General features: G+C 41.0%; 1 protein-coding gene across 6 annotated transcripts in view; it reads left to right on the plus strand.

The window, feature by feature from the left end:
- Window positions 1-25427, plus strand: part of KCNT1 (potassium sodium-activated channel subfamily T member 1) — a 187491-nt gene that overhangs the window by 39645 nt on the left and 122419 nt on the right. For 3 of the 6 annotated variants that reach the window (XM_072429350.1, XM_072429353.1, XM_072429351.1), the window contains exon 1: window positions 123-425. The exons of 2 other annotated variants lie outside the window; for them this stretch is intronic. In XM_072429350.1, coding sequence (XP_072285451.1) covers window positions 277-425 — 149 coding nt within the window. In that variant the 5' untranslated portion in view covers window positions 123-276. Of the gene's footprint in view, window positions 1-122; window positions 426-25427 lie in introns of those variants that run through there. One more of the 6 variants, XM_072429354.1, reaches the window with a different exon arrangement.

Raw genomic sequence — 25427 nt, forward strand, 5'->3', positions numbered from 1 at the left:
TTAAAATCTAGAATGACATAAGTGTTGTTTATACAGGCAAGAACATCCTCCTGCAGAACTGTCATAGACCAGCAGTCCCAGAGCAGTCAGGTCAGAGCATCTCCTCTCTCCAATGTTTGCTGTAGAAGAGGAGGAATGTACCACATCCTCCCAGTGGGGAGTGTGGAAGAAGTATAAATCAGGTGGTACTCGCCTGCAGAGACTGCATGCAGCATGATCACTGGGCTTGTGAGTTAAGAAGACAGAGGAAGGAGGCAGCTTGTCACAGCTGATAGAATGGCTAGAGCCAAGATGAAAAATTCGCCTTCAGAAATCAGCACCAGCTCCAAAATCATCCCACCAATTACAAGGGAGGACCTGAACGGTGTCAGCCCCCTGCTACCGGCCCGAATTATGGGCTCCTTGACAAGCGATGCTGGCCAAAGGTACCTATAGATATTCTACCTCTACAGAATGCATATATTTTGCAATTGTGCCTTGGTAATGCATGTGCATGTCACTAAGTGCTAAAAATACATCCCATCATCACTGCAGATAGGGGTGATCTGATGCAGGATTAGTTGAAAATCCAGAATGTGTTTTACTAATAACATTTATAAAAGCAACACGAACACCATTGGTTGCTGCATTATACCAACAACCTGATAATGCATCATACAAGGTGCTGTTATTTCTTGAGCTTCCGCATACCAAGTGTGAGTATCCAGAGGATCAGGACAAGTTGGTAAACAAGGTATACCTTGCAGCTGTTAGAAGAAGTTTCATTATTATGTACTGTAAAAGTTCCACAAATGTGATATTTAGGTTTTGTGTGGATGTTGAGCCACTGAATTAACCCCCCAGCTACTTTTATGCCACAAAAGTTATGGCATGGTAGCGATGCCAAATGCTCTGCTGGTGTGTTTCTGCCATTGCATGGCGGCTTTTTACCTGTTAGATTGTTGGACAAGAGGAGTGAGACTGCAATGCAAGGAGACCAAGCCAGGAGAACTAAAAGGGAGATATAGTCTTTGGACTACAACTGTGAGGGAACTCAGCATGTGATTTGGTTTTGGCTGTGTGCATTAATAGGAGATTAAAAGCATGGAACATGGGTAAACTGTATCATCCAAGCATTCAATCAGAGCAGAGCCAGATGCAGGAAAGATAACTGGTTGCAACGGGATTATTTTATTATCAGTGCTGTTTGTAATGCCTCACTGAAGAAAGTGTTAATGCAACCATAGCAACCTATGATCCCCACCCTACTCCATCTGTACTTCAGACCCTTCCCAGATTTCAGCTAATATCACATGATCAAAGCTTAGGCATCTGATCACATGACCAGCCCACTGTTAAGGCGATTTCCTATTGATCCCAGACCAATATTTCCCTCTCTATCGTGACCTCGGTTTTCAACGCGTTGGGAGCAGTGATTAACACAACACGCAACTTAAGCATATATAGTTATATCCTGTCTCAAAACTTTATTTTCACATCACAGTTTATATAGTCAGACAACCTGGTGGAAGACACTTAGTAGTTAGTCAGTAACAAGAAACTTAATTAACAACTTTGCTGAGCAAGATGTTTCAAGGTAAGAAGCTTCAAGGTAAGGATGGAGCAAATATTGACCTACTGATAAGGAGGATGTAACTAGTTTCGACACAACTCTTAACTGCAAAATATAGCAAAAACACAAAAACAACTTAAATTCAAAACTCAGAAAAATTATATTCCTTTCACCCACCAATGTGACAAGCAGCATAACAAATGATATATTTATTTTACTGTTTCTTTTCATGCACCTGCAAGGATGGTGGTCACAACAGACACACAGTTCAGAAATAACACCTACAATATCCCCTAGATGAAAGTCCAGTGTTTACCTGTCCAGCATCTATCTATGACACTGAAATGTCAATTTTGGGTGAACTGAACCTTTAATGCTGTACTTTTTATCTGTCGTAGCTATAAATGCAAACAACAAATACCAGCAAAGCTTTATGAGGGAGACATTATGTATGTTCCTGGGGATGTTCACCCAAATCTGTTTCCTAATCATTTTTAGGATGTTCCCATCTCACCCACAAAATGCAAAGCACTTCCACGTATAGCGCTCTGTTTGTACTGTGTATCATCCTTCATTTGCATGTAAAATTGTAGTAATTATATCAGCTGAGCGATGCCTCTGAGCACATGCAGGCCAACAATTTGCACTGTTTATAAGCTGCTGTGTTCTCACAAATTTGTACAATTTAGGTAGTGAAAATGTACAGAAATGTGCTTTGAAGCGGAATTCTTTATGGCTTGGCCAAGCTGAAGGTTTTATTTCAGTACAGCAAGGGATTCCTGACCAAAAGATTTTGTTCAGCTGGATTCCCCACTAGTCACATTATAATTTTACTGTAGATCAGAAGGTGATAACAATATGATGTAACATACAAGTGCACAACCTGCACAAAATTGATGTCAGAAATATTCCATACACCAGAAGACTTTATTTCTTTAAGTGTAATGTCTAAAAACTTTCATTTTTGATGGCCAATTTAGATCTCTGCAGAACATTACTGCACATATGGTAACATACATTATATGGCACATTAATATGCATCGCAATAATGTAGCCCATTGCATTAAAGTAGCTGCAGCACAATGACATATTAGCTTCAAACTAAACAAACACTAAGCAGGGCCAAGAAGCCCTTAAAAAAACAGCCAGGATTTCAAAATTTAAAGGAGTGTGTAACTTACTTACCCTGAGGCGAAAAGTACATTGAAGAAAGTACCTGATGTTCTGCCAGATCCTCATCCAGGTACCCTCTGACATTGTCCCCTTCTCAGTGAGAAAATGACAAAGAAAGTAGGGTTTCTTAGGGCAAATTATTTCAATTGTATTTATAATGAAATCAAGCAATACAGTTCAATAAATTCATTCAGTATGGTATGACCTCAAACGTGAGTTTTGGTCAATACCAATTTGGCCCTAAGGGGGCACTAGACATTCGACTTATAACCAGAATCCACAAATCCATGGTACTTATATCTTATACGTAAGTCAAAAAAAGTCAAGGAAAGTACACTGAACACCTGATGTTCTGCCAGATCCTCATCCAGGTACCCTCTGACACTGTCCCCTTCTTCCCCATATTTTCCCCACAGCAGGCAGAATACCATTCAGTGTAAGCTCAACTGATTCTGAGACTGATGTGAATGGTTTAGTGTTCTTTGAACTGCAGTACAAAATATTTCAGAGTTATATTAATGTGTATCATTATATTATAAATATAGTTCATGATTGTGTTTAAAACAGTGCACAAGAAGGGTAGTACATGTTTGTTTGTACATGTTTAATACAGGATAATAAAGGAACCTGTCAGGGAAGCACTATGAAAAGGTGGACTGTAATCCTGACTATTCATACAATGACAACATATTATGCTCACTAGACCTGATGGGGCCACTTTTAGAGTCTTTATCATCAAATTTAAAAACACAGAAAAATCAAGTGATTTACCTGCTTACATGCATTTTTTAACTTTTCAATAAATAATTTTTATGCAGTTTTAATGTGCCTTTAGACATGCTATAAAATGTGACTACTTCAGGAAAAGTCAATTCCATACCCTTCTCCCACTTCGTATGTCGCATTTCTATTCTTTTCAGGGAATATCTCATTACTGTCTGTGATGACCCAAGTCTTTAGAACCCACCTTCAGCTCCCTACATAACTTTTTATAGAGCAACTGGGGGAAAAAAGAAAAAAGAACGGGGCTATTTATAAAAAAAAGTACAGGAATCACACAATCCTTCAAACCTTCTCTTGTGGGAATCTTTTAAGTCTAGGTTTTTCAATGGCAGTAACTAATTCCCACCAGAGAATGTTTGAGGGAATATCAAATTCCCCTGTTTTATAAACAGATCCCGTAGTTGAGTTTTTGGTAAAAGATAAAAAAGCGACAGTCAGCATTATTTCATAAAAAGACCAAAGTTATACAACAAGATTGTTTCTCTTTTTATGAGGAAGCAAGCAAAAACTAGACAACGTAAATACTTGGTTTTGTGAAAAGCATTTGGCACAATACCCTACAGAGGGCTAATGTGTAAGTTAAGGTCTATGGGCTCTAGAATATTCCATTTGTAAATGTAAAGAAAATTGTCTTAAGACCATTTTCAGAGTAGTGGTTCATACTCAGAATGGTTTAAGGTCATTAGTGGTGTACCCCAGGGTTCAGTGTTGGGACTTCGTACTATTTAACTAGTTATAATTTATATAGCGTTTTGGGGTAAAATGACCATTTCTGTGTTTGCCGATGACACCAAGCTATGTAATAAAATTAGGTCTTTTTGAGTTTTAACATAATGTCTCTATTTACAAGCAGACTTAGATGTATTGTTTAATTGGGAAGCCAAGTAGTAACTGAGGTGAAATGTTAATGTTATGCACTTGGGGCTAACAACATATATGTTTCATATTTTCTAGTGGAAAAACATCCGTGGGAGTCAATGATCAGGGGTTCTAGTAGATCATAGACCTAATATTAGCATGCAATGTTAAGCTGCAATATCTAAAGCTAGCAAAGTACTTTCTTGTAATAAAAGAGGAATAGACTGCAGAGAAGGAGACATAATCCTGCCCCTGTACAAAGCATTGCTCAGACCACATCTGGAATATACAGTCCAGTTTTGGGCACCATTTCACAAAAAAGATATTGTGGAATTTGAAACAGTGCAGAGAAATGCTAATATACAGATAAAAGGCAAAGACAAAGAGTTCATCTATGAGGACATTTTCCAAGATGAGTTGAACTGTATGTATTCTTCTATTAGAACAGAGGGGTTGGGGGATATGATCCCTTCATAGAAATATATAAATGGTACAGTTAGAGAACTTGCACAATGCAAGGTTATTCACTCTAAGGTCTTACATAGGGGGTACTCTTTGGTTCTGGGGAACATGAGGTTTAATTCTTGCATACAGAAAGCCTTCTTTACAGTGGGGGCTGTAAAAATGTGAACTATACTCCTTCTGGAAATGGTTCTAGTCAGCTGTTTGCTTTCTAGTAAAACAAACATCTGATCACTTGTAGTAAAGGTAACATTTGATTGTCTTAGAGGATCAGGAAGGATTGTTTTACCCCTGTTGAAGCAAACTGGACCATGTCTTTTTTGGGTTTTATTTATGCAGGTTTTTGTTTTAGTTATATGTTGGTTGAACTTACCAGACTTTGGTGTCTTTTTTTAGCCTAACTATACAATGACAGAGTTAGTTGGTGGCACCCAGGTGCAGTCTAGGACTTTTGGAATTTTACACAGGCTGTAACAGGTAAAAATTATGCAGAAAAAATGTTTGATGCATATCATTTTAAGGGAAGAATCTTGGTATGTTGCATATGTGGTGTGGAAACTGGTTGTCTTCAAATAATGGAATACACAACTTTACAGTTCAGAGTTTTTGGAATACAGAATTTAGAAACCAAGTGCTCCAAGGTTACTTTGCTAACTGTTTCACCACTGCCCTCACCCCCATTCAAACTAAAGGGTAAATAAGAGACAAAGACAAAAATATTGAAATGTTATGTTTTTCGCCAGACACATATGAAAAAAAGCATTTCCATATTTTTTTTTTAATATGCACACTTCCAGCTGACAATTGTAGCTGTTTACTGATAATCCTGGACTGTGTTTCTAAAAAAATAAAAAGCTTGTTTATAGAGATGTAAAGCTCAGCTTAAGTATATAAAATAGATTAGTCAAAGCAGTAACTTTATAAAAAAAAAAATGTGAAACATTTTATTTTAATTCTAAAATTCATATAAAGCATCAGTTAAAAATGTATAGACTTAACAAGTCTGGAACCACAAGAAAAAAAGACACTTTATTTACAACATTGCTGCTTTTAATGTACTATAGCAGACCAAAAGTCTGCAAACCAAAAGTTATAGCGGAATGAGGAATAGACAGAATTGATCTCCAAAATGAGATAGATGGGAGTTTTTTTGTAGGGTTAATAGTTATCTACATGTATGTGTTTTGTTGTTTGACATTGACAGTTAACTGGAAGACAGACAATGCCCCTGATTCATCAAGCAGAATCGGATTATCGGTCGCGCGTTCGTATTAGCGATCCGGAATCGTGCGCGATCGCGCTATTCAACAACTGAAAAAGCTCGCGCACGGAGCCAAGCTTATCCGACAGCTTTTTACTGGCGATCTTGCATTGAAAGTCACTGTTCCCCTAAAAAATCATTCTTTCTAATGGCACACATACCACCCTTAGCCCTAAAGAAAAATGTTTGCGTTGTTAAATTTTTTTAAACATTTATGTGCGCTAAGAAAACTAATTGACCTGTAAAGGACTGTAAATAAGCACAGAACAGAGAGCAGGTGCGCGCTAATTAATTGCTATGATCTCACCGTTGAGCTTAACAGATCCTCCTTAATCGCGCATCTGAAATCTAATCGCCTTAATTGGCAGATTCGCGCTCGCTATTGTGAAGGCTGGAATCCGGCAGGTAGTGAGGCGGGTGTACGCGCATACTCGAGTCCGGACCGCGGTAATTCGCGATCGCTGGCCGCGCGTACTTTCGCGCTTCCAGCGATCGCGGATTTCAATGATGAATCAGGGGCAATGGCTTAGAGTGGAGTTTACTTACAGCAGTATCAATGTACAAAGCATGCATGCATAATTTATTCTTGAAGCACCTGCAGCGTACTAACAGCGAGGCTCTGTGTATACTCATGGCAATCTGAATCTTCATGCAAAAATGAGTCTTCTCTGTAAGCTGAACTCAACCTGTACCTTTAACCTTGCACAGACTCAAGTATTTAAATCGCTTACTCTGAATTTACTCTACAATGTAAGCTTCTCAGGGTGTTTATTAGAAGCTGCAGCAAGTCATATAAGTCAGCCCTGTTTATTGGATTTCAGTTCTTTCAATCAATTACCTAAAGCAGTGTTTATGTGTGTCTCCCTAGTTTTTCTTCTTTTTACAAACTAAAAACTCATGAATCAACTTTTGCAAACAACATTACTACCTGTTAAGTTTTAAGGTTAGTTAAGCCTCCTTGCACTCACACATGAACCATAAAGTCGTATTCACCACATCCTTGTAAATGTGGAAAGCTGTGCACAACTGTACCATTACTAGCCCAGGGCTTTTGTGTGCTTACTGTGTCCAAGAAGCTTTCCCCTGAGATGCAAAGAACATAGCCAATTAAATAATAAGCATTCAAAGTATACTTTGTATATGCGTTACAGTATATTGAGGGTGGTTAAAATATTTGTGTTCATAATCTGGCTAATATAAAATATTACATCAATATTTTCAATTTATATCCAAAATGTAATTTAATGTCAGTTTTATAGACCTATAAAGCTTTTTTGCTTGTTTAAAAAAGTGAAGGACTGAAGAGAGATCGGAATACACAAATTGGTGAAGATGCAGAGGAGCAGTGTCAGGAATCAGCAGCACAGCTGATCTTGTACTTGTTGTTAACCAGATATATGTCAGATCAGCAGCAGTTTGTCTCCTTACCTTGCTTCTAGCTGCTCTGTCCAGGCTTTGAAGGTGGAGGCGTCACCAGACTTTTCCAGCTGATTTATCTGCACCTGCTCATCCAGTCCCCACTCAGCGAGCCTGTTAGCCTCACTATATAAGCTGTGTTGACTGACTGACACTCGCCTTTGCACAAGATTCATTTACCTGAGGCTCCAGCTTGTCTCTGTTTCCAAGTGCTGATTCCCTGGTTCTGACTTGTTTTGGCTACGATTGTTTGCCGTCTGCCATGACCTGGTCCTGCTTTGGTTTTCAAGATTGCCTATCAATTTGGCACTACACTTCGGTCCCATCTGCAGTCAGCTGCCGTCTGCACGGGTCTGTCTGAGGCCTGCAACCTGGTCGCCGCCCGCAGCAAAGTCCATTATTCCTTGCGAGTGATCTGGTGAACACCGGGTGGTGGTGGTGGTGCAGATTGCACAGAGGGTCTACTTCCCCATACTTGTGGCAAATCTGTGACAGTTTGCAAAGGCCATGGACCCCGCTGACATTCCTCTGCCAGGCACCCTGCAAGGCTTGGTGTGACGAAATGAACATCAGGTGGCTCAGACCTATCAAGTTGTGCAGGTACTACAGGACTTATCATCTCACATGCAGCAACTTCAGACCTCCCTGCAGGGCAGTGCTGTTGCTGCCCCTTTCTCAGCTCCTACAGTTGCTCCTTCTACCAGCTCTAATAAACCCGAGCCAAAGATGAATTTGCCAGATCATTTTTCTGGTGACAGGAAGATATTTTCAAACTTCAAAAATGCTTACCTACTTTATTTTTGTCTTCGTCCACACTCCTCTGGCTCCGCAGAACAGTGAGTTGCTCTTGTGATTTCCTTATTGCAAGGTGATCATCAGTCCTGGGCTTTCAGTTTGCTACCTGGTAATCCTGCCCTTCTTTCTGTAAACTCATTCTTCCAGGCACTCTGTCTTTTATATGATGATCAGGATCGGCAGCATCCGCCAAATCTGCTCTCCATTCCTTGCGCCAGAGACACAGAATGGTTGAGGAGTACTGCTATGAATTTCGCCGGTGGCCTGCTGATTCGCAGTGGAATGACCTCTCTCTCCGTTCTCAGTTCCAGCTAGGACTGTCTGAAAAGATTAAAGATTATCTTGTGCACTATCCCCCACCTGAGTGTCTGGATGCTGCCATGCAGCTGTCAATTAAAATTGACCGACGCTTCCAGGAACGTCGCCAGGAACGTGCCGCGCAGTTTCCACAAGCTCCTCTTCCTTGTTAACTCACTAGAGGCTACTGAACTTTTAGCAGAACCCATGAAGACTAACCGGTTTAAACCGCCGCCTAGCGCAAAACTTATGTTTGTATTGTGGAGGTAATGGTCATTACAGAAATAACTGTCCTCTCAAGCACCCAAAAGCCTTGGCCTAGAGGATGGTAGAGAGGATTCCCTGGGTCGTTCATTCAGCACTCCCTTGAAAAGGATTACATATACAGTTCAGCTCTTTTTTCCTGATCCGACCATTTGGACGGAGGCCTATCTGGTTTCTGGTGCCACAGCCAACTTTAGGGATCAGAGCATAGTTTCTAAGCACCGGATTCCACTGGTAGCCCTGAAAAATCCCATTCCTTTTTCAGTGGTCAGTGGTACAGTAATCCCTCAGCCCATTTGTTTCAAGGCCAGGCCACTATACTTACGGGTAGGTGCCCTTCATTTTGAGACTTTGGAATTCCTGGTAATGCCCAAGCTTGTCAATCATCTCCTTCTAGGCCTGCCATGGCTCTGCCAAATTTCTCCAGTGATACACTGGGTTTCTGGAGGCATTCTATCCTGGAGTTCTAGCTGTTATCACAACTGTCAAAAAGATTGAACCAGCATGTTCTGTTTGCCTGACTGTGACTGCATTCTTGCCAGGCCTTCCTGATTTCTAAAAAGATTTTGTGGACGTTTTCTCCAAGCAAAAGGCAGAGATCCTTTGCCTCTGATTTCTCAATTGTTTGACCGTATCCAGGGTGCCACTCTTTTCACTAAGCTATCTGCATGGAGCCTACAACCTCATCTGAATCAAAGAAGGGGATGAGTGGAAACCACTTTCAGAACTTTGTTAATGACATTTTCCGTGACGTCCTCTACACTTGTTTTGTAGTATACCTGGGTGACATACTAATCTTTTCCAGGAACCTTCTAATGCACCGGAGACATGTTAAGACTGTACTTCTACTGCTTAGAGAGACTCGACTCTATGCAAAATTGGATAAATGTCTCTTTGAACTCCTTGAAGTGCCTTTTATGGGATATTGTCTCCAATCAGGGATTACGTATGGACCCTGGAAAAGTTTCTGCTGTTCTGAAGTGGCCATTACCACAAGGACTGAAAGCAATTTAAAGATTTCTGGACATCGCCAATTATTATAGACAGTTTATTAAGGATTACTCTTGTGGCTCCCATCCCAGCCTCTACCAAGAAAGGGGCCAACTGTAAGTTGTGGCCTATTTTGATGTGTTGAAGCAGGCCTTCACATTAGCTTCTGTTTTAATGCACCTTGAACCCAGTAAGCCATTCTTTCTTGAGGTTGATGCCTCTGCTGTGGGGGTAGGGGCTGTTCTCTCCCAGTACGGCACCGCTGGCAAATTGCGTTCCTGTGGCCTCTTCTTGAGGAAGTTTTTGCCTTCTGAAAGAAAGTACACTATAGGGGATCAGAGGCTACTGGCTGTGAAACTTGCACTGGAGGAATGACATCATCTTCCTGAAGGAGCTCTCTTCCCTGTGACGATTTACACAGATCACAAGAATCTTTTGTACCTCCAAACTGCCCAAAGACTTAATCCACGGCAGGTGTGGTGTGCCCTATTTAGATTTGATTTTACACTTACCTTTCACCCTGGGGCTAGGAACACTAAGGCAGATGCCTTCTCTCGATCCTTTGATTCTGAGGATACTGAACCTGAACCTGCACATATCATTGATCCTTTCAGAATTCTGTTGGCTGTCCCTTTACGCTTGAAAAACATTCCTTCTGGAAAACAATTTGTAAAAAAGTCTCTCCGCCCCGTATCCTTGCATGGGGGCATTATTCTAAGGTTGCCGGTCGCTGCAAAAGACCTTTGACTTCATCTCATGCCTGTATTGGTGGCCAACATTACGTCAGGATGCTAAAGACTTCATTGCTGCCTGCTCCAAATGTGCTGAAAAGTCCCAAGAAGATTACCATCTGGTCCATTTCTTCCTCTGCCTGTACTTAAGTGTCCTTGGACCCATATTTCTATGGACTTTATCACAGACCTACCTATATCAAATGGTTGCACAGGTATTTTGGTTGTAGTGGATTGTTTTTCCAAGATGACTCATCTTATTCTGTTAAAAGGGCTTCCGTCAGCTCCGGCCTTGGCTAAAATCTTCCTCCAGGAAGTGTTCGGCCTCCATGCTCTTCCCTCCAGCATAGGTTCAAATCGAGGTTTTCAGTTCACATCTCATTTTTAGAGGGCCCTGTGTCATCTATTAGAGATTCACCTGGACTTCTCCTCTGCCTACCATCTTCAGTCCAATGGTCAGACTGAAACAATCAATCGTTGCTTGAAACAATTTCTAGGTCCCTATGTATCAGCCAGGCAGGACAATTGGAGTGAATTACTTCCTTGGACTTAGTTTGCTCATAATAGCCGTGTCAGCGGATCTACGGGTTTCTTCCTGACCTATGGGTGTCACCCGAGAGTACCTCCTCTTGTTCCTTCTGGTTCAGAAGTTCTGTCCGCTGCAGAAGTCAGAGCCTGTTTCCATTAAATCCGGGAAGATGCTGCATAAATCCTCTCTTGGCCACAAGAAATGGCCAAATAAAAAGAATAGCCATGCCCCTAGATTTGCACCGAAAGATAAGGTCTGTTGGTCTACCAACCATATACGTCTTCAGATTCCATCTCCCAAAATTGCTTCCCTTTTATTTGGAGATTAATCAGGTGACCTATAAGTTGTGGCTGCCCCCCAGTCTTCGGATTCCCAACTCTTTTCATGTGTCTCTCCTGAAGCCTCTTATTCTCAACCAGTATTCCCAGGAATCCCCTCCTCCGGCTCCTGTCCAGGTGGATTCTGAGGAAGAGTTTGAAGTAGAGTCCATTATTGATTCTACACTGCTTTGTGGAAACTGCAATATCTAGTCCATTGGAGAGGCTATGGTCCAGAAGAATGATCTTGGGTATCTTACGCAGATCTTCATGCCCCTCTGCTGGTGAAGGACTTTCATAGGCAGTTTCCCAAGAAGCCGGGGGGATCCCTTATGAGGAGGGGCCCTAAGAGAGGGGGTACTGTCACAGATCAGCAGCACAGCTGCTCAGTCCAGACCTTGGAGGTAGAGGTGTGGCCAGACTTTTCCAGCTGATTTATCTGCACCTGCTCATCCAGTCCCAACCCAGGCTGCCTGTTAGCTTCACTAAATAGGCTGTGTTGAAACTGACACTCCTTGCCTTTGCAATAGGTTTGTTTACCTTAGGCCCCAGCTTGTGCTGATTCCCTGGTTCTGACTTTGGCTTGTTTTGACTTTGATTGTTTCCCGGCTGCCCTGGTCTTGCTTTGTGTTTCGAGATTGCCGATCTGCAGTCAGCTGCTGTCTGCACGGGTGTGTCTGAGGGCCGCAACCTGGGCGCTGTCCGCAGCAAAGTCCATCACTCCCTGTGGGGTGCTCTGGTGATCACAGGGTGGTTCCTTGGACTCTGCGCCTCAGTTTATACCTCCGCGGACGAGGGTCCACTTCCCCATACTTGTGGCAAATCCGTGACAAGCAGCATGCTTTCTCCATCTTTATTGGTTAAGATTAAACGACCTATCTAATTTCCACAAACAGCCTACAGGTTATCTGGTTTTAAGAGCTCTGCTCTGGATGTGATGTGAATGTTCACTGTTCTAAATATTATGAAATAGGACGACTTTACAAACATTTTACTAGTTCAAATCTGACATTTAATCTAATTAAATTTTAACCTAAAACCTGGCTCTTTATTTTCCTCTTCATCAACATATTAATGACCTTTCCATTTTCATTACATGTATCCTGCATGTCTATGCAAGGCAGACAGATCTGGTGCCATGGCTGATGGGAGGGACCAACAATGTGCCATACATAACTTACTAAAAAAAAATCCTAGCACCCTGCACTAGTACTGCTCTTAAAACCCTTAATGCTAATGCAAGCATTGAGTTGTTTCTTTAGTTATGCTAATATAAAAATGCATTGGCTGGTAGGGTTTGGTATATAGGAGTGGACTTGCCTAGACAGACTGCATTTGCGTACAGATCACTCTTGGTAAATCCTGATATATGATGCTAAACCTCTAAGAACAAAATCTGGTGGGCCCTGTACAGTAAGGCTGGTCAGATTAGAACCTTATAGTTCCCGGGGAAATCGGAATAAGTCATTTCAGTACAGGATGTCACATTTATCTCTTCCTCGCTAAATCGCAGGAGCCTCTCTCCTGCGCATGCAGGGAGTTCTGAGCCCAGGCGCCTGCTCTTCCAGATTTAATCAGTATCGCCCCTCCCATTGGCCAGTCAGAAAATAGCCTCTTAATTGCCCTTGGCTATTTAGCTGGGGCAGACACAGCACTCTTGCAGCATGTCTCCATTAGTGCTGAGCTCCCTAGCTCTGTTGAGCATTTCCTCTACGCCTGTTGAATAATTCAGTGCTTTCTATGCCCAGCTCCTGTGTTAACCCCTTGTTGCCCAGTCTGTTCCTTTGTGCTGTTCCAGTGTTCTTCTGTGTTTGCGATGATCCTCCTGTCACCTGTGCTTCCTGTCACTTCCTGCGTCCCCTGTGTTCCTCTGTGTCTGTGGTGGCACCCGTGTCACCAATGTCTGTTTCCTGAATTTCTGGTCTTGACCCCTGGCTGTATTCCTGACCTTTCTTGCTTGCTTCCTGTCTCAATGCAAGCCTTCCTTGATCATTCTCTTGACTTTTGATTTGGTACCATGCATCACCCTGCCCACCCTGGTGTGCCAAAGGACCGAACCCTGGCATCAGCCATCAGCGCAACATCCTAACCACTGGAGGCTCTGTAAATAACCTGGATGCTTAGATTCTGCACCTTGGCCTTTCTCAGGGCTCATACCACCACTGTGCAAGCTGTAGCCCCCCACAGAGGTTCCATCTCTCCCACAGGAGAGGGACCTGTACATCTTTGCAACACCTGAATTAGGATTCCAATATTAAAACTGGGCATGTTTATTTTTTTTTTAAATATATTTCAGCTTTCATATAGCTGTTTTATGCTTGTTAGACCTTGTCAGTACAAGCTCATTGATCCATTATAGGGGTGAGTGGAAATATTTGTTCAGGTTATATATATGGGGTTAAAAATCAAATTTTGAGGAAAAAAAAAATTGCTGGGATGTCTGCCATTGAACCTGGTTGGCTTGGAAAAAGGGTGGAAAAACAAGCACGTGAACCCCCTTCTTGCCTATTCCAACTTCCCCGGAATCCAGCTGACCGAAAAAGGTGGGTGCAGAGAGTGTATACCCCCTTCCCCCATAGTAGGCTTCCTAAAACCTGGTTGGTGGGAAACAAAATGGGACAAATAGTGTGAACATTCCCAAACCATGAACCCAATATTTTAGGCGCTCTATTGGTGGGGCATTTATTGGAATATGGAAGCCATCTTTATAGGATGACCCCTAAATATTTACCCTCATCCTAGGAAAATAGTTACAGGGATATATAGTCCCTCTTTTCCATTCCCAAAAATTGAAGTTGATCCTAGAAGTTACCATACAACACAAAAAAGAAGGTATCAATATTGTGCTTTTCTTAAATTAATTTACTATGAACTTAAACAAACAATTGCTAGATCCAGCAATGTTGGAAGATGAGATCCCATGATGATTCATCCAGCACTGCCAGCTCCTCAATACATAATAACAAGTAGTCTGCCCAGTTGCTATTTTTATCAGACTCTCTAGCAGATTCCACTAGAATCTGTCAATGAGTCATTTAGAGCAATTGTAAGAACTCTGGAGGATCTCTCTGAATGACTCACTGACAGTAGAACATTTGAGTCAAATGTAAGCATTTTTCAGTGGGCAAGCTGCTGTCATTATATGGTGGGGAGCTGCCAGGGCTGGATCGATTATTGGAGGATATTGTCTGTGGACGTCTCTAGACCTTGCAAAAAAAAATTATAATACAGTATGTCTGCTAACTACTAATAGCAGGTAGAGGCCTGGTATGGCCAGGAGGGGGGTTCATACTCCTTGCCCTACTGTGGCCAGCCAGATTCCAGAGGACATGGCATGTTTGGGAGAGCTACACAATCTTTGCCCTCCTCCTGTTCTGACCAGCCAGATATCAGAAGTCCTGGTATGGAGGAATGTTAAGCATGATGTCCCTCTTCTCTTAGGCTGGGTACACACATGCAATGTTTCTCGTCTGATAATCGGCTTGGGGAGTGTGTACAGCGTTCCTCGTCCATCTTCGGAACGCCCGTCCTGGCAGATCCACGAATGGTGGACAACCAATGATCGTAATGCAAGAGAAGGTGAGAGAGCGCAGCGGGGTGCAGCTCCATTCCCCCCCCCCCCCACTCTCCATAGAGCTAAACAATGCTGTATGCACAACACTCGTTCATACATCATGCAGTCTTTGGAAAGGATCGTGAAAGTTCCTTTTCAACGACAATTATTGCACGTGTGTACAAAGCCTTAGCCATCCATGTTCCATGCTTTTTTCCCCCTAATTTTTCTGAAAGAAAAATGAAACACTCTATCTTAAAGACAATACAACCAGGGTATGAATGTTTTGTTTATTTACATTGTTTTCCATGAAGCTACAACTGTCTCCACTGCTCAGTGCAATATGATATGTATTCAATTTAAACATTTTCTGCAAACAAAAGGAAATATCACCCATCCTTAGTCCACCCATAAAAATAAAGCGCAAATCCACCTTCTTCAGTAAAAGACTTGTGCATTGACCACTTTACCTTTGTACTGCTTTGTATTGAACGTTAATAAAAACAAATGATTTGCTGAATCTAGTTGTAAAAGCAGTGAAAAAGACAAAATCAGAGCATCTGTGGTTTAAGGTAAGACAGGAATAACATGGCATTATCAGACCATCACATTCAACAGGCATAAACTTTCGGAGTCAGTATTGTAGGTGCCAGATGAGGTCAGCTCAGTAGCCTCTGAGAGTTTGTTAAATGCCTTATCAAATTTTTAATTTTGTTTCTATTTTTTTAGATTATTAAAAGAAAACAATCTGCAGGTAAACATTGTGGGGAGTTTATCTAACTTTACTACAGATTCTTACCTAGCTGCATCCTAAAGAAATGTATGTGTTTTCTAACTGTGTTCTTCAATAGAATGCCAAATGGCATTATCACTTCTTGGGCAGTGACTGTGCTGTTTTGGGAAAACAGGTATTTCTATATCTCTTTAGCCATGAGTCTTAGGCAGCTTTCACACTTGCAGTGGAAATCCACAAAGTTAGTTGCGAACTGCACTGCAGGTCATTGTTTTTGGAACATGTTGCTCTTGCTATTGTTGTGGTGATGTAATTTTCCGAGTACATTGAGGCAACCATATTTCAGTACAGTGGTACCTTGGTTTACGACTATATCTAGTTACGGAATTTTCAGGTTAGGAAAGAAAATGTTGAATAAATGTTGTTTCTGAAACCGAAAGGAGCGTCCAGATATGAAATTACAAAAATGGTACAACATTTTAACATTACAACCATGTACAATCGTGCCTCATCTTGTCTCGGCTCGCCTTGTCTTGCCTTGTCTTGTCTCGGCTCATCTTGTATCGGCTATCAGTGCTAAAAACTGTGGTATACTATACTCCAAAAATAGTCCTTATTAAAGGTAAAGTTTTTCTTGATTTTTCTGTGTAACAATATTTTTTATATGTTAAATAGTACAGTACAGTATTTAAAATAAATGTTAATTTTTTTGAGTTGTGAGAACGGATTATTTCTATTTCCCTTATTTCCTATAGGAAAATTTGATTCCAGTTACAAAATTTTGGATTAAGAAATGTTTTTTGGAACCAATTATTTGCCTAAACCGAGGTTCCACTGTATATTTTTACTCAACATGTTTTGTTTAGAAAGATAGTTTTTTATTCTGTGTTGTATTATTCAGTGAAAACTAAGAATATATGTGCCCTCTTTTTGGGGAGATTTTATTTTACTTCCTGTTGCTTTTATAGGTCAGGAAATGAAGAAAAATCTTCCCATTGGCACATAGTCAGAGAAAAAAGCTGTAGGGGTTATAACCTTTGTTCTAACCTTTGTCCAAAATAGAGAAATAAATAGGAAATAGGATAGACTGTTTTTTTTTGTTTTTGTTTTTTTTTAAACCTGAACTTTGGGTGCAAAAACCTAGTTCGAATTAGCAGTGACATTATCATGCTAAACATAGTCTGTGTGGGATGCAGATCTGTGGAAGGGACCAAGCAGACCCACACACTACAGGCAGCCAGTGGGTAACCACATAAGGGGACAGATAGAAGACCCTGCACAAGAAATGAATAGATATTTTGCACAAGGAATGAATATGCTTACCTTGGAGTTCAGCTTTGCAAACTGAGAAGCATGTTTATGTATACATATTTCAACAAAGCCTTTCATTCCTATTTGGTGACTCCACCATGCACACCAAGATAGTACTACAATCTACAGCTTAACATTTTTTTTTTTCTAAATTGAGAAAAAAACGGGATTATGAATTTTGCAGTGCCTTGGCCATAGTATTTTTTTCTTTCTGTGTACAGTACCTGTGCAGTTTCCATTTTGTAGCTTCGCTGCGAACATCAATGGTTAACCATTATCGTATTGATCGGATTGCCATTTCCAATGGGCCTGCTAATTCATTTATTTCAAACTAGAACAAATCAGTTTAATAAGCCTGCAGCCAAGGTATCCATTTACACAGTGGGCACCAGTAAAAAAAAGTCATTTAGTTCCAATCTGCCAATAATTGGCATGTTAAAGAATACCTCTGAGTTTTCTTCCTGATCCATGTGCTCATTGTTCAAGCATGTGATGCTTGTATGAACTGCGTGTGATGGCATCAAACCATTTAGCATAAATATCTATAGAGAAATGGTGCAGTGTTGTGATTTCATATAAACATTTTGCAGGCTTGATAAGGGACTGGAGCTGAGTTTTTCACAGGATACTAATATACAGAAACTAACATAGATTTCAAGCTGATCTGAACAATATTTATTTTTGTTGGGAAGAATACACTGCAGTGCTGGTAAAGAAACAATGTCTGCACATTTGACAGCTGGCAGGGAGAAACTACATGTAGTATCCCCCCAAATTCTACATCCTAGTCATTCTATGGTATGAGGAAGTGCTACATGTACTACCACCTCCCAGCGGCTGGTATCTTGTCAGCTGCTCGATCATTTGCGCTGCAGGGCTGGTACTTAAAGAACAAACCTTTGCACTTTTGACAACTGGGAACTACTGCCCTCATTCATTCTCTTTGGGACTGCCTCAGGTAGATTCTTCCCAGAGGCAGCAATTCCCTGACATGAGAAAGCAGTAACTACCGGAACCTCATGGCCAGGGAGAACATAGCCTTAAAATGTTGTTAAACTCCAGGCAAACAGTTGAATATACTGTTGATATACATACAACTGTACATTTTTATTGTAATCCAGAAATCCCTTCTAGACTTTTGAGACCCAGCTTTACTTCACTAAGGTTAAAGCTGCCCTCCAGCAATCCCTTCAGTCTTGCAGATTTATGCAGGCTCCTCTCCTGAACATGCTTACCTGATATCACTGCTTTCTGTCTGGTGCAGCAAACCAGAGAGAGCCTGCTATATTATTCCTAATTGTTGCAAAAAAAAGCCCTCACGTTATTCGGAAGTGAAGAACAAGTTCTGTCTCAAGGGCCACTTTAAATTTTTGCTTTCTAAACTAGCTAAGATTGTGTGTGTGTTAGGTTGCCTTTTCAAATTCCAATGTTATGACCATCTTTGGTCTCAGGAGTCAGCAAGGGAATTTGAAATGTATAAAGATTAGTCTGGCTCAGCAGGTAGGCCATGCCACTTTTCACGGTACAGCAGCCACACAGCATGGAGCCCAGTGAATGAAATGAGGAGGATTTCCTGGAAAGAAGTTTTGCTTCTTAGACTTTAGTATTGATTTGTCGTTTTCATGTGTTTGTCACGTTCTCACTATAGAAAAGCCACAGCTACTCTCCTATTAGCATGGGTGGGATCACTTTCCGCAAGTTGCTCACACTTGATGTGTTACATTTTGCTATATGAACTGCATTCAGATTATTTCTCCCTTTTTAATTATTAAACAGCTGAAAATTGCACATCAATCTTTTGGGTGGGATTTACCTCCATTGACAATCCTGCTATATTTGAACCTGACATAAAAATAGTCTATGTAGAGCAGAAGTGAGCTGTTCCATCAATATGTAGGGTGTATTTAATGGTGTTTCACAGTAATTTAATGTTACTGCTTCTCTGGCAATGTCTATTGGTCAGACAGAAATAAGCACATTTTCTATGAATCTAGGATCTTATAAGAAAGTGTACAATCCAAATTACTTTACATATAATAATTTATTTCCATTACTTTCTTAGAAAGCTGTGATGTATGTAATTTATACAAAGGCAAAACATTTTCTGCATAACTGCACAAAGAATATAGAATTTATCACAATGCCCTCTGCACTGGAGGAGTTTACATGGTAAATCACAATCACATACTCTTAATATAACTGTTAATATAATATATTTTATAGTTCTGACATATTGCATATGTGTTGTAGAGAACTCTGGGCCAGAGTTTTTTTTCACCACAATCATACACAAGGTCCTGAAATATTCTGCAGTACTGTACAGAGAACTCTAACTACTACACATTAGTCTTGGTACCCAAAGAGTTACATATTAATGTCATTGGCTGATTCCAGATCAGGAATCATGGAGGTCATCAGAATATAATATCATATTATGCAGATTTTCTGGGAAAGAAATCTCTTGAAAATTTCCATAATTTTAATTTTATGGAGTGTTTAAAGGCCCACTCCATGTTTGGATAATGTTTCAGTTTCCAGTGTGGATTTGACAAGACCAGTCAAAGAAGATATGTCATGTATTGATAAGCTAACCCTCAGAAAAGCACTTGGCCTTGACAGACGAGTTTTGGATTGTTTTAAATCCAGTCTGGCCCCTTGGTTAGCAAGGGTTTTCAGTGGCTGTTTGGAAGAGGGTTTGCTCTCTTTATTAAATGATCTGCTATCATTCTTCTGTCAGAGGGGAAGGATTCCATGAGAATTGAGAACTGGCACCTCATTAGCCTTCTCATTGTTGATTGGAAGATACTTGCAACAATTTTCTTCTGGTTCTTGACATCTTGTTCATTTATCAGCACGCCTTAATTTAGATTGAAGTGCATTCTCGGTTCTAGCTGTCTGGAAAGCCCTAGAGAAGCAGGGCTGCTGACTAAAAGAAATATTCGCAGGCACTGGGCTGAGCAAAAGGTCCGATCAGGTGAATCATGAATATCTCTAGTTGCTACTTGGCAGATACTGTTAAATGTATTGATTTGTTGATAGTCCTCTACGAGGGGGCAGAAAGCTTCAAACTCCTGAATGGTTGGATTGGTAAATCTTTTGAAATGAGCTTGGGAGTGCGACAAGGATGCCCCCTTCTATACATGTTTTCAATTAACCCTTCATTGAAAGGCTAGAGAGTGGACCAGTCTGAAAGGTTCCTTTCGGCATTGCTGATCAGCCCCCTTTGAGAGAAAATGTCGGTGATGTATCTGTGGTTATCCCTGGGACAGATGAGGCACAGATGGTAGTGTAGGGGTCTGCATTTTTCTATCTGCTTGCTGAGGTGTAACTTTGTAAATAGCAAATAAAGTTGTTGAAGTTTTCCTGCCCCTGATAGTGGCTTGGGAAACCCCATCAGGATATAGAGTCCAACTTTATTATTATCCTCACTCTTCCACATAGCAAAGGCTCAGGATCCTCTTTGTTATCTACAGGTTAGCGCCATAGCTTGTTTTGTGGGAGCCATTTACATGACCCCCCCCCCCATAACAGGGCTACAGTAGTCTCAGAGATTGAACAAGCAGTCACAGTATGCAGAGGCTTCGGGTTCTAAGATCAATCGTGACAAGTGTGGATGGGTAGGGAAGGTGAGAGTTTTACTTTTCTGGATAATTAATGGTTGAAGAGGGCTGTTATTTATAGTATGGAAGAGATGATGACCTCTGGAGCTGAAAACGCAGAAATATTCATACAGACAATTTAGCACTACCTCAGAATACATTTCACTCCTACACCAAACATAGGATGAGTCAGGACACTTGGCCCCTGACAATGTGGGATCTACCATATACATTCTATATTTCAATATTTTTATTGAAGTTTTGAGCAAATATTAACATGAAAAACTCTTTAACAAACATTTGCAATAAAAAGTACAGCGGGGGTCAAAGACAAAAAACCAAAAATAAACAACTTGAAACCATAAGAGACATCTGTGTTATATGGGAATGTAAAATTCAATAACAGCCTTCCAAACACGTAATTGTCACCATCCCGGTGTAAAACCAGAGCAGAAGCAGAGAAATATGGAGAAATAAAAAAAAGAAAATTATTACGGATAGAAGAAAAGAAGATGCCTCTCTCACTTTGACCCGGATTCTTAACACATAACAGACACATAACGAACAGAAGGGGAAACACAAAGGGGTGTAAGGGAAGGGAAACCAAAATTAGGAAAACAGCATCAGGGTGTTGGGGGTAGAGGGATAGAGGAAGTACTAGCAGAGTCTAAATACAAAGCAGAAATACGGGTTGAGGTCCCATAATCAGCTATTCCATATACATTCTAGGTTTGTAAGAGAATGCATGCGATGATGAATCCATCCCCCACTCCTCCCTTCCCAACTATCTATACTGCACCTATTTACCTTATTTCTTTTCTTTATTCTCTTTTCTTTCTGTATACCCCCAAATAATTTTATAATGTAAAAATAAAACTGAGATGCCCTGGATTTTGGAGTTTCATTGTAATTGTTTTATGTTCTGGATAGCTGACTTGGTGAGAGCAAGGGGTGAGTATCACATTTTTTTACAGGCATGGCTGAATTTTGCTTTTTTTAAAATGGTGACAGAATCTCCAAAGAAGCTTTAAAGTCTACTAAATGGGTTATCCTATTTCTCCAACAATCTTCTATGAATCCCCTTTCAAGACTTTCAAGATTTTTTTTTTATACCAGCTTCATCTGCCACCCCAGATGTTACCTCTGGGCTAGCATACTAGACCTCTCCTGTCTAAAACTGGAAATACTGGCAGGTACTGGCAGTTGTACTATCAGCACATGTGAATGATCACACATTAATTGATTTAATCAGATATTCATAAAATCATGTTTTTTTTTAAAAAGCTTCAAACTTTTTCTTATTAAGATCTCTTCTTGGTCATACATGTATTGGCTCTATTGGTTGCTTTTTGACTTATAGGGTCTTGCAGGTATCAGCTGATTTTTGTTGCTCTGTTTATTGTGTAGATGGCACAGATAGGGAAGCTAGAAGGCTTTTAGTTTTGAATAGATGTATCAACTCCTAGTGTTTTAGTGTGACAGATGTATGAGAATCAACAAAGTAGCTGGACAGCATAACATACATTGTTAGCAATTTACTTGTATAGATTTCAGCTGTGTATTGTAGCTGTCTAACAGGTATCCTGACTTAACAATAGGAGCTTCTCATTCCTACTTCTCTCATTTTCTTTTTCTCCACTCATCTTTTTTTCTTCTGTCCTGTTTGCTGAATGGAACCAGTGGAACAAACACTGCAAATGCAGAGGAAAAATTACAAAACCAAATAACCACACTTCAAAGATTTAATGCTTAGTTGTGCTATATATCTAACTTTTTATGTACCTGGGTGATCCAGCAAACCTGAAATGGATCTGGTCCAAGATTAAAAACATTTGCCAACTAATAGCAAATGATTGTAAAACTGAATCACCTGGGTTCTTCCATGATAGTCCATCTTCTCTAGTCCTGGAGAGCTTTAATAAATCAGGCCCAAAGGGAGCAAATTGACAAAGAAACAGTCAATGGAAAGCAAAATCATTAAACCTTTAAAGGCTGGATTAAAAAATTACACTGAAAATAATGTAAAACCTGAGAACATAGAATAATCTCACTTACATGACATCACAACAGCTCATATTGTGCATGGTGCCCTGAGATATCTCATCCCAGACCTGGATCAGGGCATTGATTAGCTCCTGGACAGTCTGTGGCACTACCTGGCAGAGTTGGATGCACCAATATATTTCCTAAATGTTTCCATTAGATTCCTGTGGGAAACATGGGGACCAGTAATCAATACCTCTTAATCCCCCTACACACTCTGGCTACATGAAGCTGGGAATTGTCCTACACCAGAAAGAACTCCTGCTGCACTAGTGTAAAGTCTGATAATGGTTATGAGGATTTCACCCCAGTATCTAACAGCAGTTAGGGCACCATTAGCTAGTATGTGGGGATCTGTGTTGACCTCCAAGTTTGTTTTCCCCCCAGACCATCACTGACCCACTGCCAAACTGGTCATACTGGATGACACTACATTGGTATCTCCAGACACATCTGCCACTGTGCTTAGTAAAAAACCTGCAAAACAACATGCCAATTCAGATGTTCTATGGCAAATGCCAATCAAGCTGCACAGAGCAGTGAGCAAGGGTCTTCTTACAAGATTTTGAGCCCACATGCCACTATCATAAAGTCTGATGGCTTGGTCAGAAATATGCTCACAAGAAGTCCACTGAGGTTCATCTACAATCACTCTGGCAGTGTCCCTCTTGTTCATCCTCTCCCAAAGACACTGATACAAGACCATCTTCTGGATGCCACTGTCCACTGCACCTTGGAAAGATTCTTCTGATACCTCCTTAATGCTCCTGGTAATTCCTCCATGCTGTGCTGGGAGACAAACCTTCTTGCGACAGCACATAAACAAGTGCCATTCTGAAAGATCTGGACTACCTGTACAACTTGAATGCACTGCAGGTATTGCCCCTGATTCATCAATAAAATCCGCGCTCGCTGGAAGCGCGAAAGTACGCGCGGCCATCGTTTGCGGATTACCGCGGTCCGGACTCGAGTGTGCTCGTACACTCGCCTCACTGCCAGCCGGATTCCAGCCTTCACAATAGGGAGCGCGAATCTGCCAATTAAGGCGATTAGATTTCAGCTGCGCGATTAAGGAGGATCTGGGGAACAGTGACTTTTAATGCAAGATCGCCAGTAAAAAGCTGTCGGATAAGCGCGGCTCCGTGCGCGAGCTTTTTCAGTTGCTGAATAGCGCGACCGCGTACGATTCCGGATCGCTAATACGAATTCGCGAGCGATAATCCGATTCTGCTTGATGAATCAGGGGCACTGTCTCTTGCTACTCTACTATTCTAGTAGTCACAAGGGCATGGGCAAAATGCAAGAAAATCAGTAAGGAAAACTTAAGAGAGAAATGGTCTATGGAAAAACCATAGGGGTTGGCTTACTATTGCTTTTTTTTTATCTGTGTGAAAAATACATTATGCTTGTAATGTTTCTCATTCACACCTCACACACAATTTTACATCACATTATTCTGTCACTTGTCTGTAGTTTTTGTACTTCAATTTCTAGATCTTGTCATAAATAAACTTGTATTATGTGACAAGTAAACCTGAAAGTATATATTCATATGTGTGTACTGCTATAATGCTGGGGAAAAATATATTCCTGTGCTTAGTTGACTTCTTGTTCAGGTATTTCATTGCTGGAGCTTCTGGGGAACATCTTCAGTTAACAGTGAACATTTGTTTTATTATAAAACATGCTTTCAGAATAAAAAACAAACAAGTATGGTATATAAGTTTCCATTTGTGTCACTGTTAGTTTTCTGTTACTGTGCAGCAGTGTTGTCGGCAAAATGAGTTCGAGGCTATGTGTTTTTATCTCTAAATTTGCTTTACTTTATGTTTGCTGTTTAGATCAATGCATATCATCTCCAGCCAGGCAGCTGAGAAGCTGTTGGTGGAAATTGTGAATGTACTTTATAAATTACCATAGAAAGAGAAATAAAAATGTTACATATAGCAGTGGTCCCCAACTTTTTGCCGCTCACGGACCACTAAATGCACAGACTCCGGACAGAGCATGCGGCGACTTCATGATGCCAGAACTCGACCACTCTACCATCGCAGGTCTGAACCTGTGATGGGATAGTGGGCAGGTTGTGTCCAGAGATACAACCCACCCACTGTCCTAAGCCTGCGATGCGTACTGGTGACATGGTCCACAGCTCTGGTCAGTGCACCCCCCCCCAAGCAGGGTCCTTCTCCTGACCCCCCTGGGGGGTGCACCGGCCAGAGCCGTGGCTCACCTTAGCATTGGAGCAAACAATGAATTTGCAAATTAATGTGTGGAAAATCTTATCACTGCAGTGTTAAAAATCTTATCACTGCAGTGTTAAAAGTCTTATCATAATGTATTATTTTACCCGATCCTTTTCTGGGTTGGGGATCTTTGACTAACTTGATTGGCGAGGCCAGATTGACCTAACTCCCCATACACGGCAGCATGGTTAGCTTTCTGGCCTTTGCAACACTAGGTCTCTTGTTCGAATCTCGACTAGGACACTATCTGCATGGAGTTTGCAGGTTCTCCCTGTGTTTGCGTGGGTTTCCTCCGGGTACTCCAATTTTCTTCCCACATTCCAAAAATATGCTATTAGGTTAATTGGCTTCCCCCAAAATCGACCTTAGGCTCTGTTATTGACTTATGACTATGGTGGGGACATTAGATTGTGAGCCCCTTTGAGGGACAGCTAGTGACATTGTACAGTGGACTTTGTACAATGCTGTGTAATATGTCAGCATTATAATATTACTGTCTAATAATATTAATAAA

The sequence above is a fragment of the Pyxicephalus adspersus genome, chromosome Z (assembly GCF_032062135.1).
Source record: "Pyxicephalus adspersus chromosome Z, UCB_Pads_2.0, whole genome shotgun sequence".
In the NCBI taxonomy this organism is placed as follows: domain Eukaryota; kingdom Metazoa; phylum Chordata; class Amphibia; order Anura; family Pyxicephalidae; genus Pyxicephalus; species Pyxicephalus adspersus.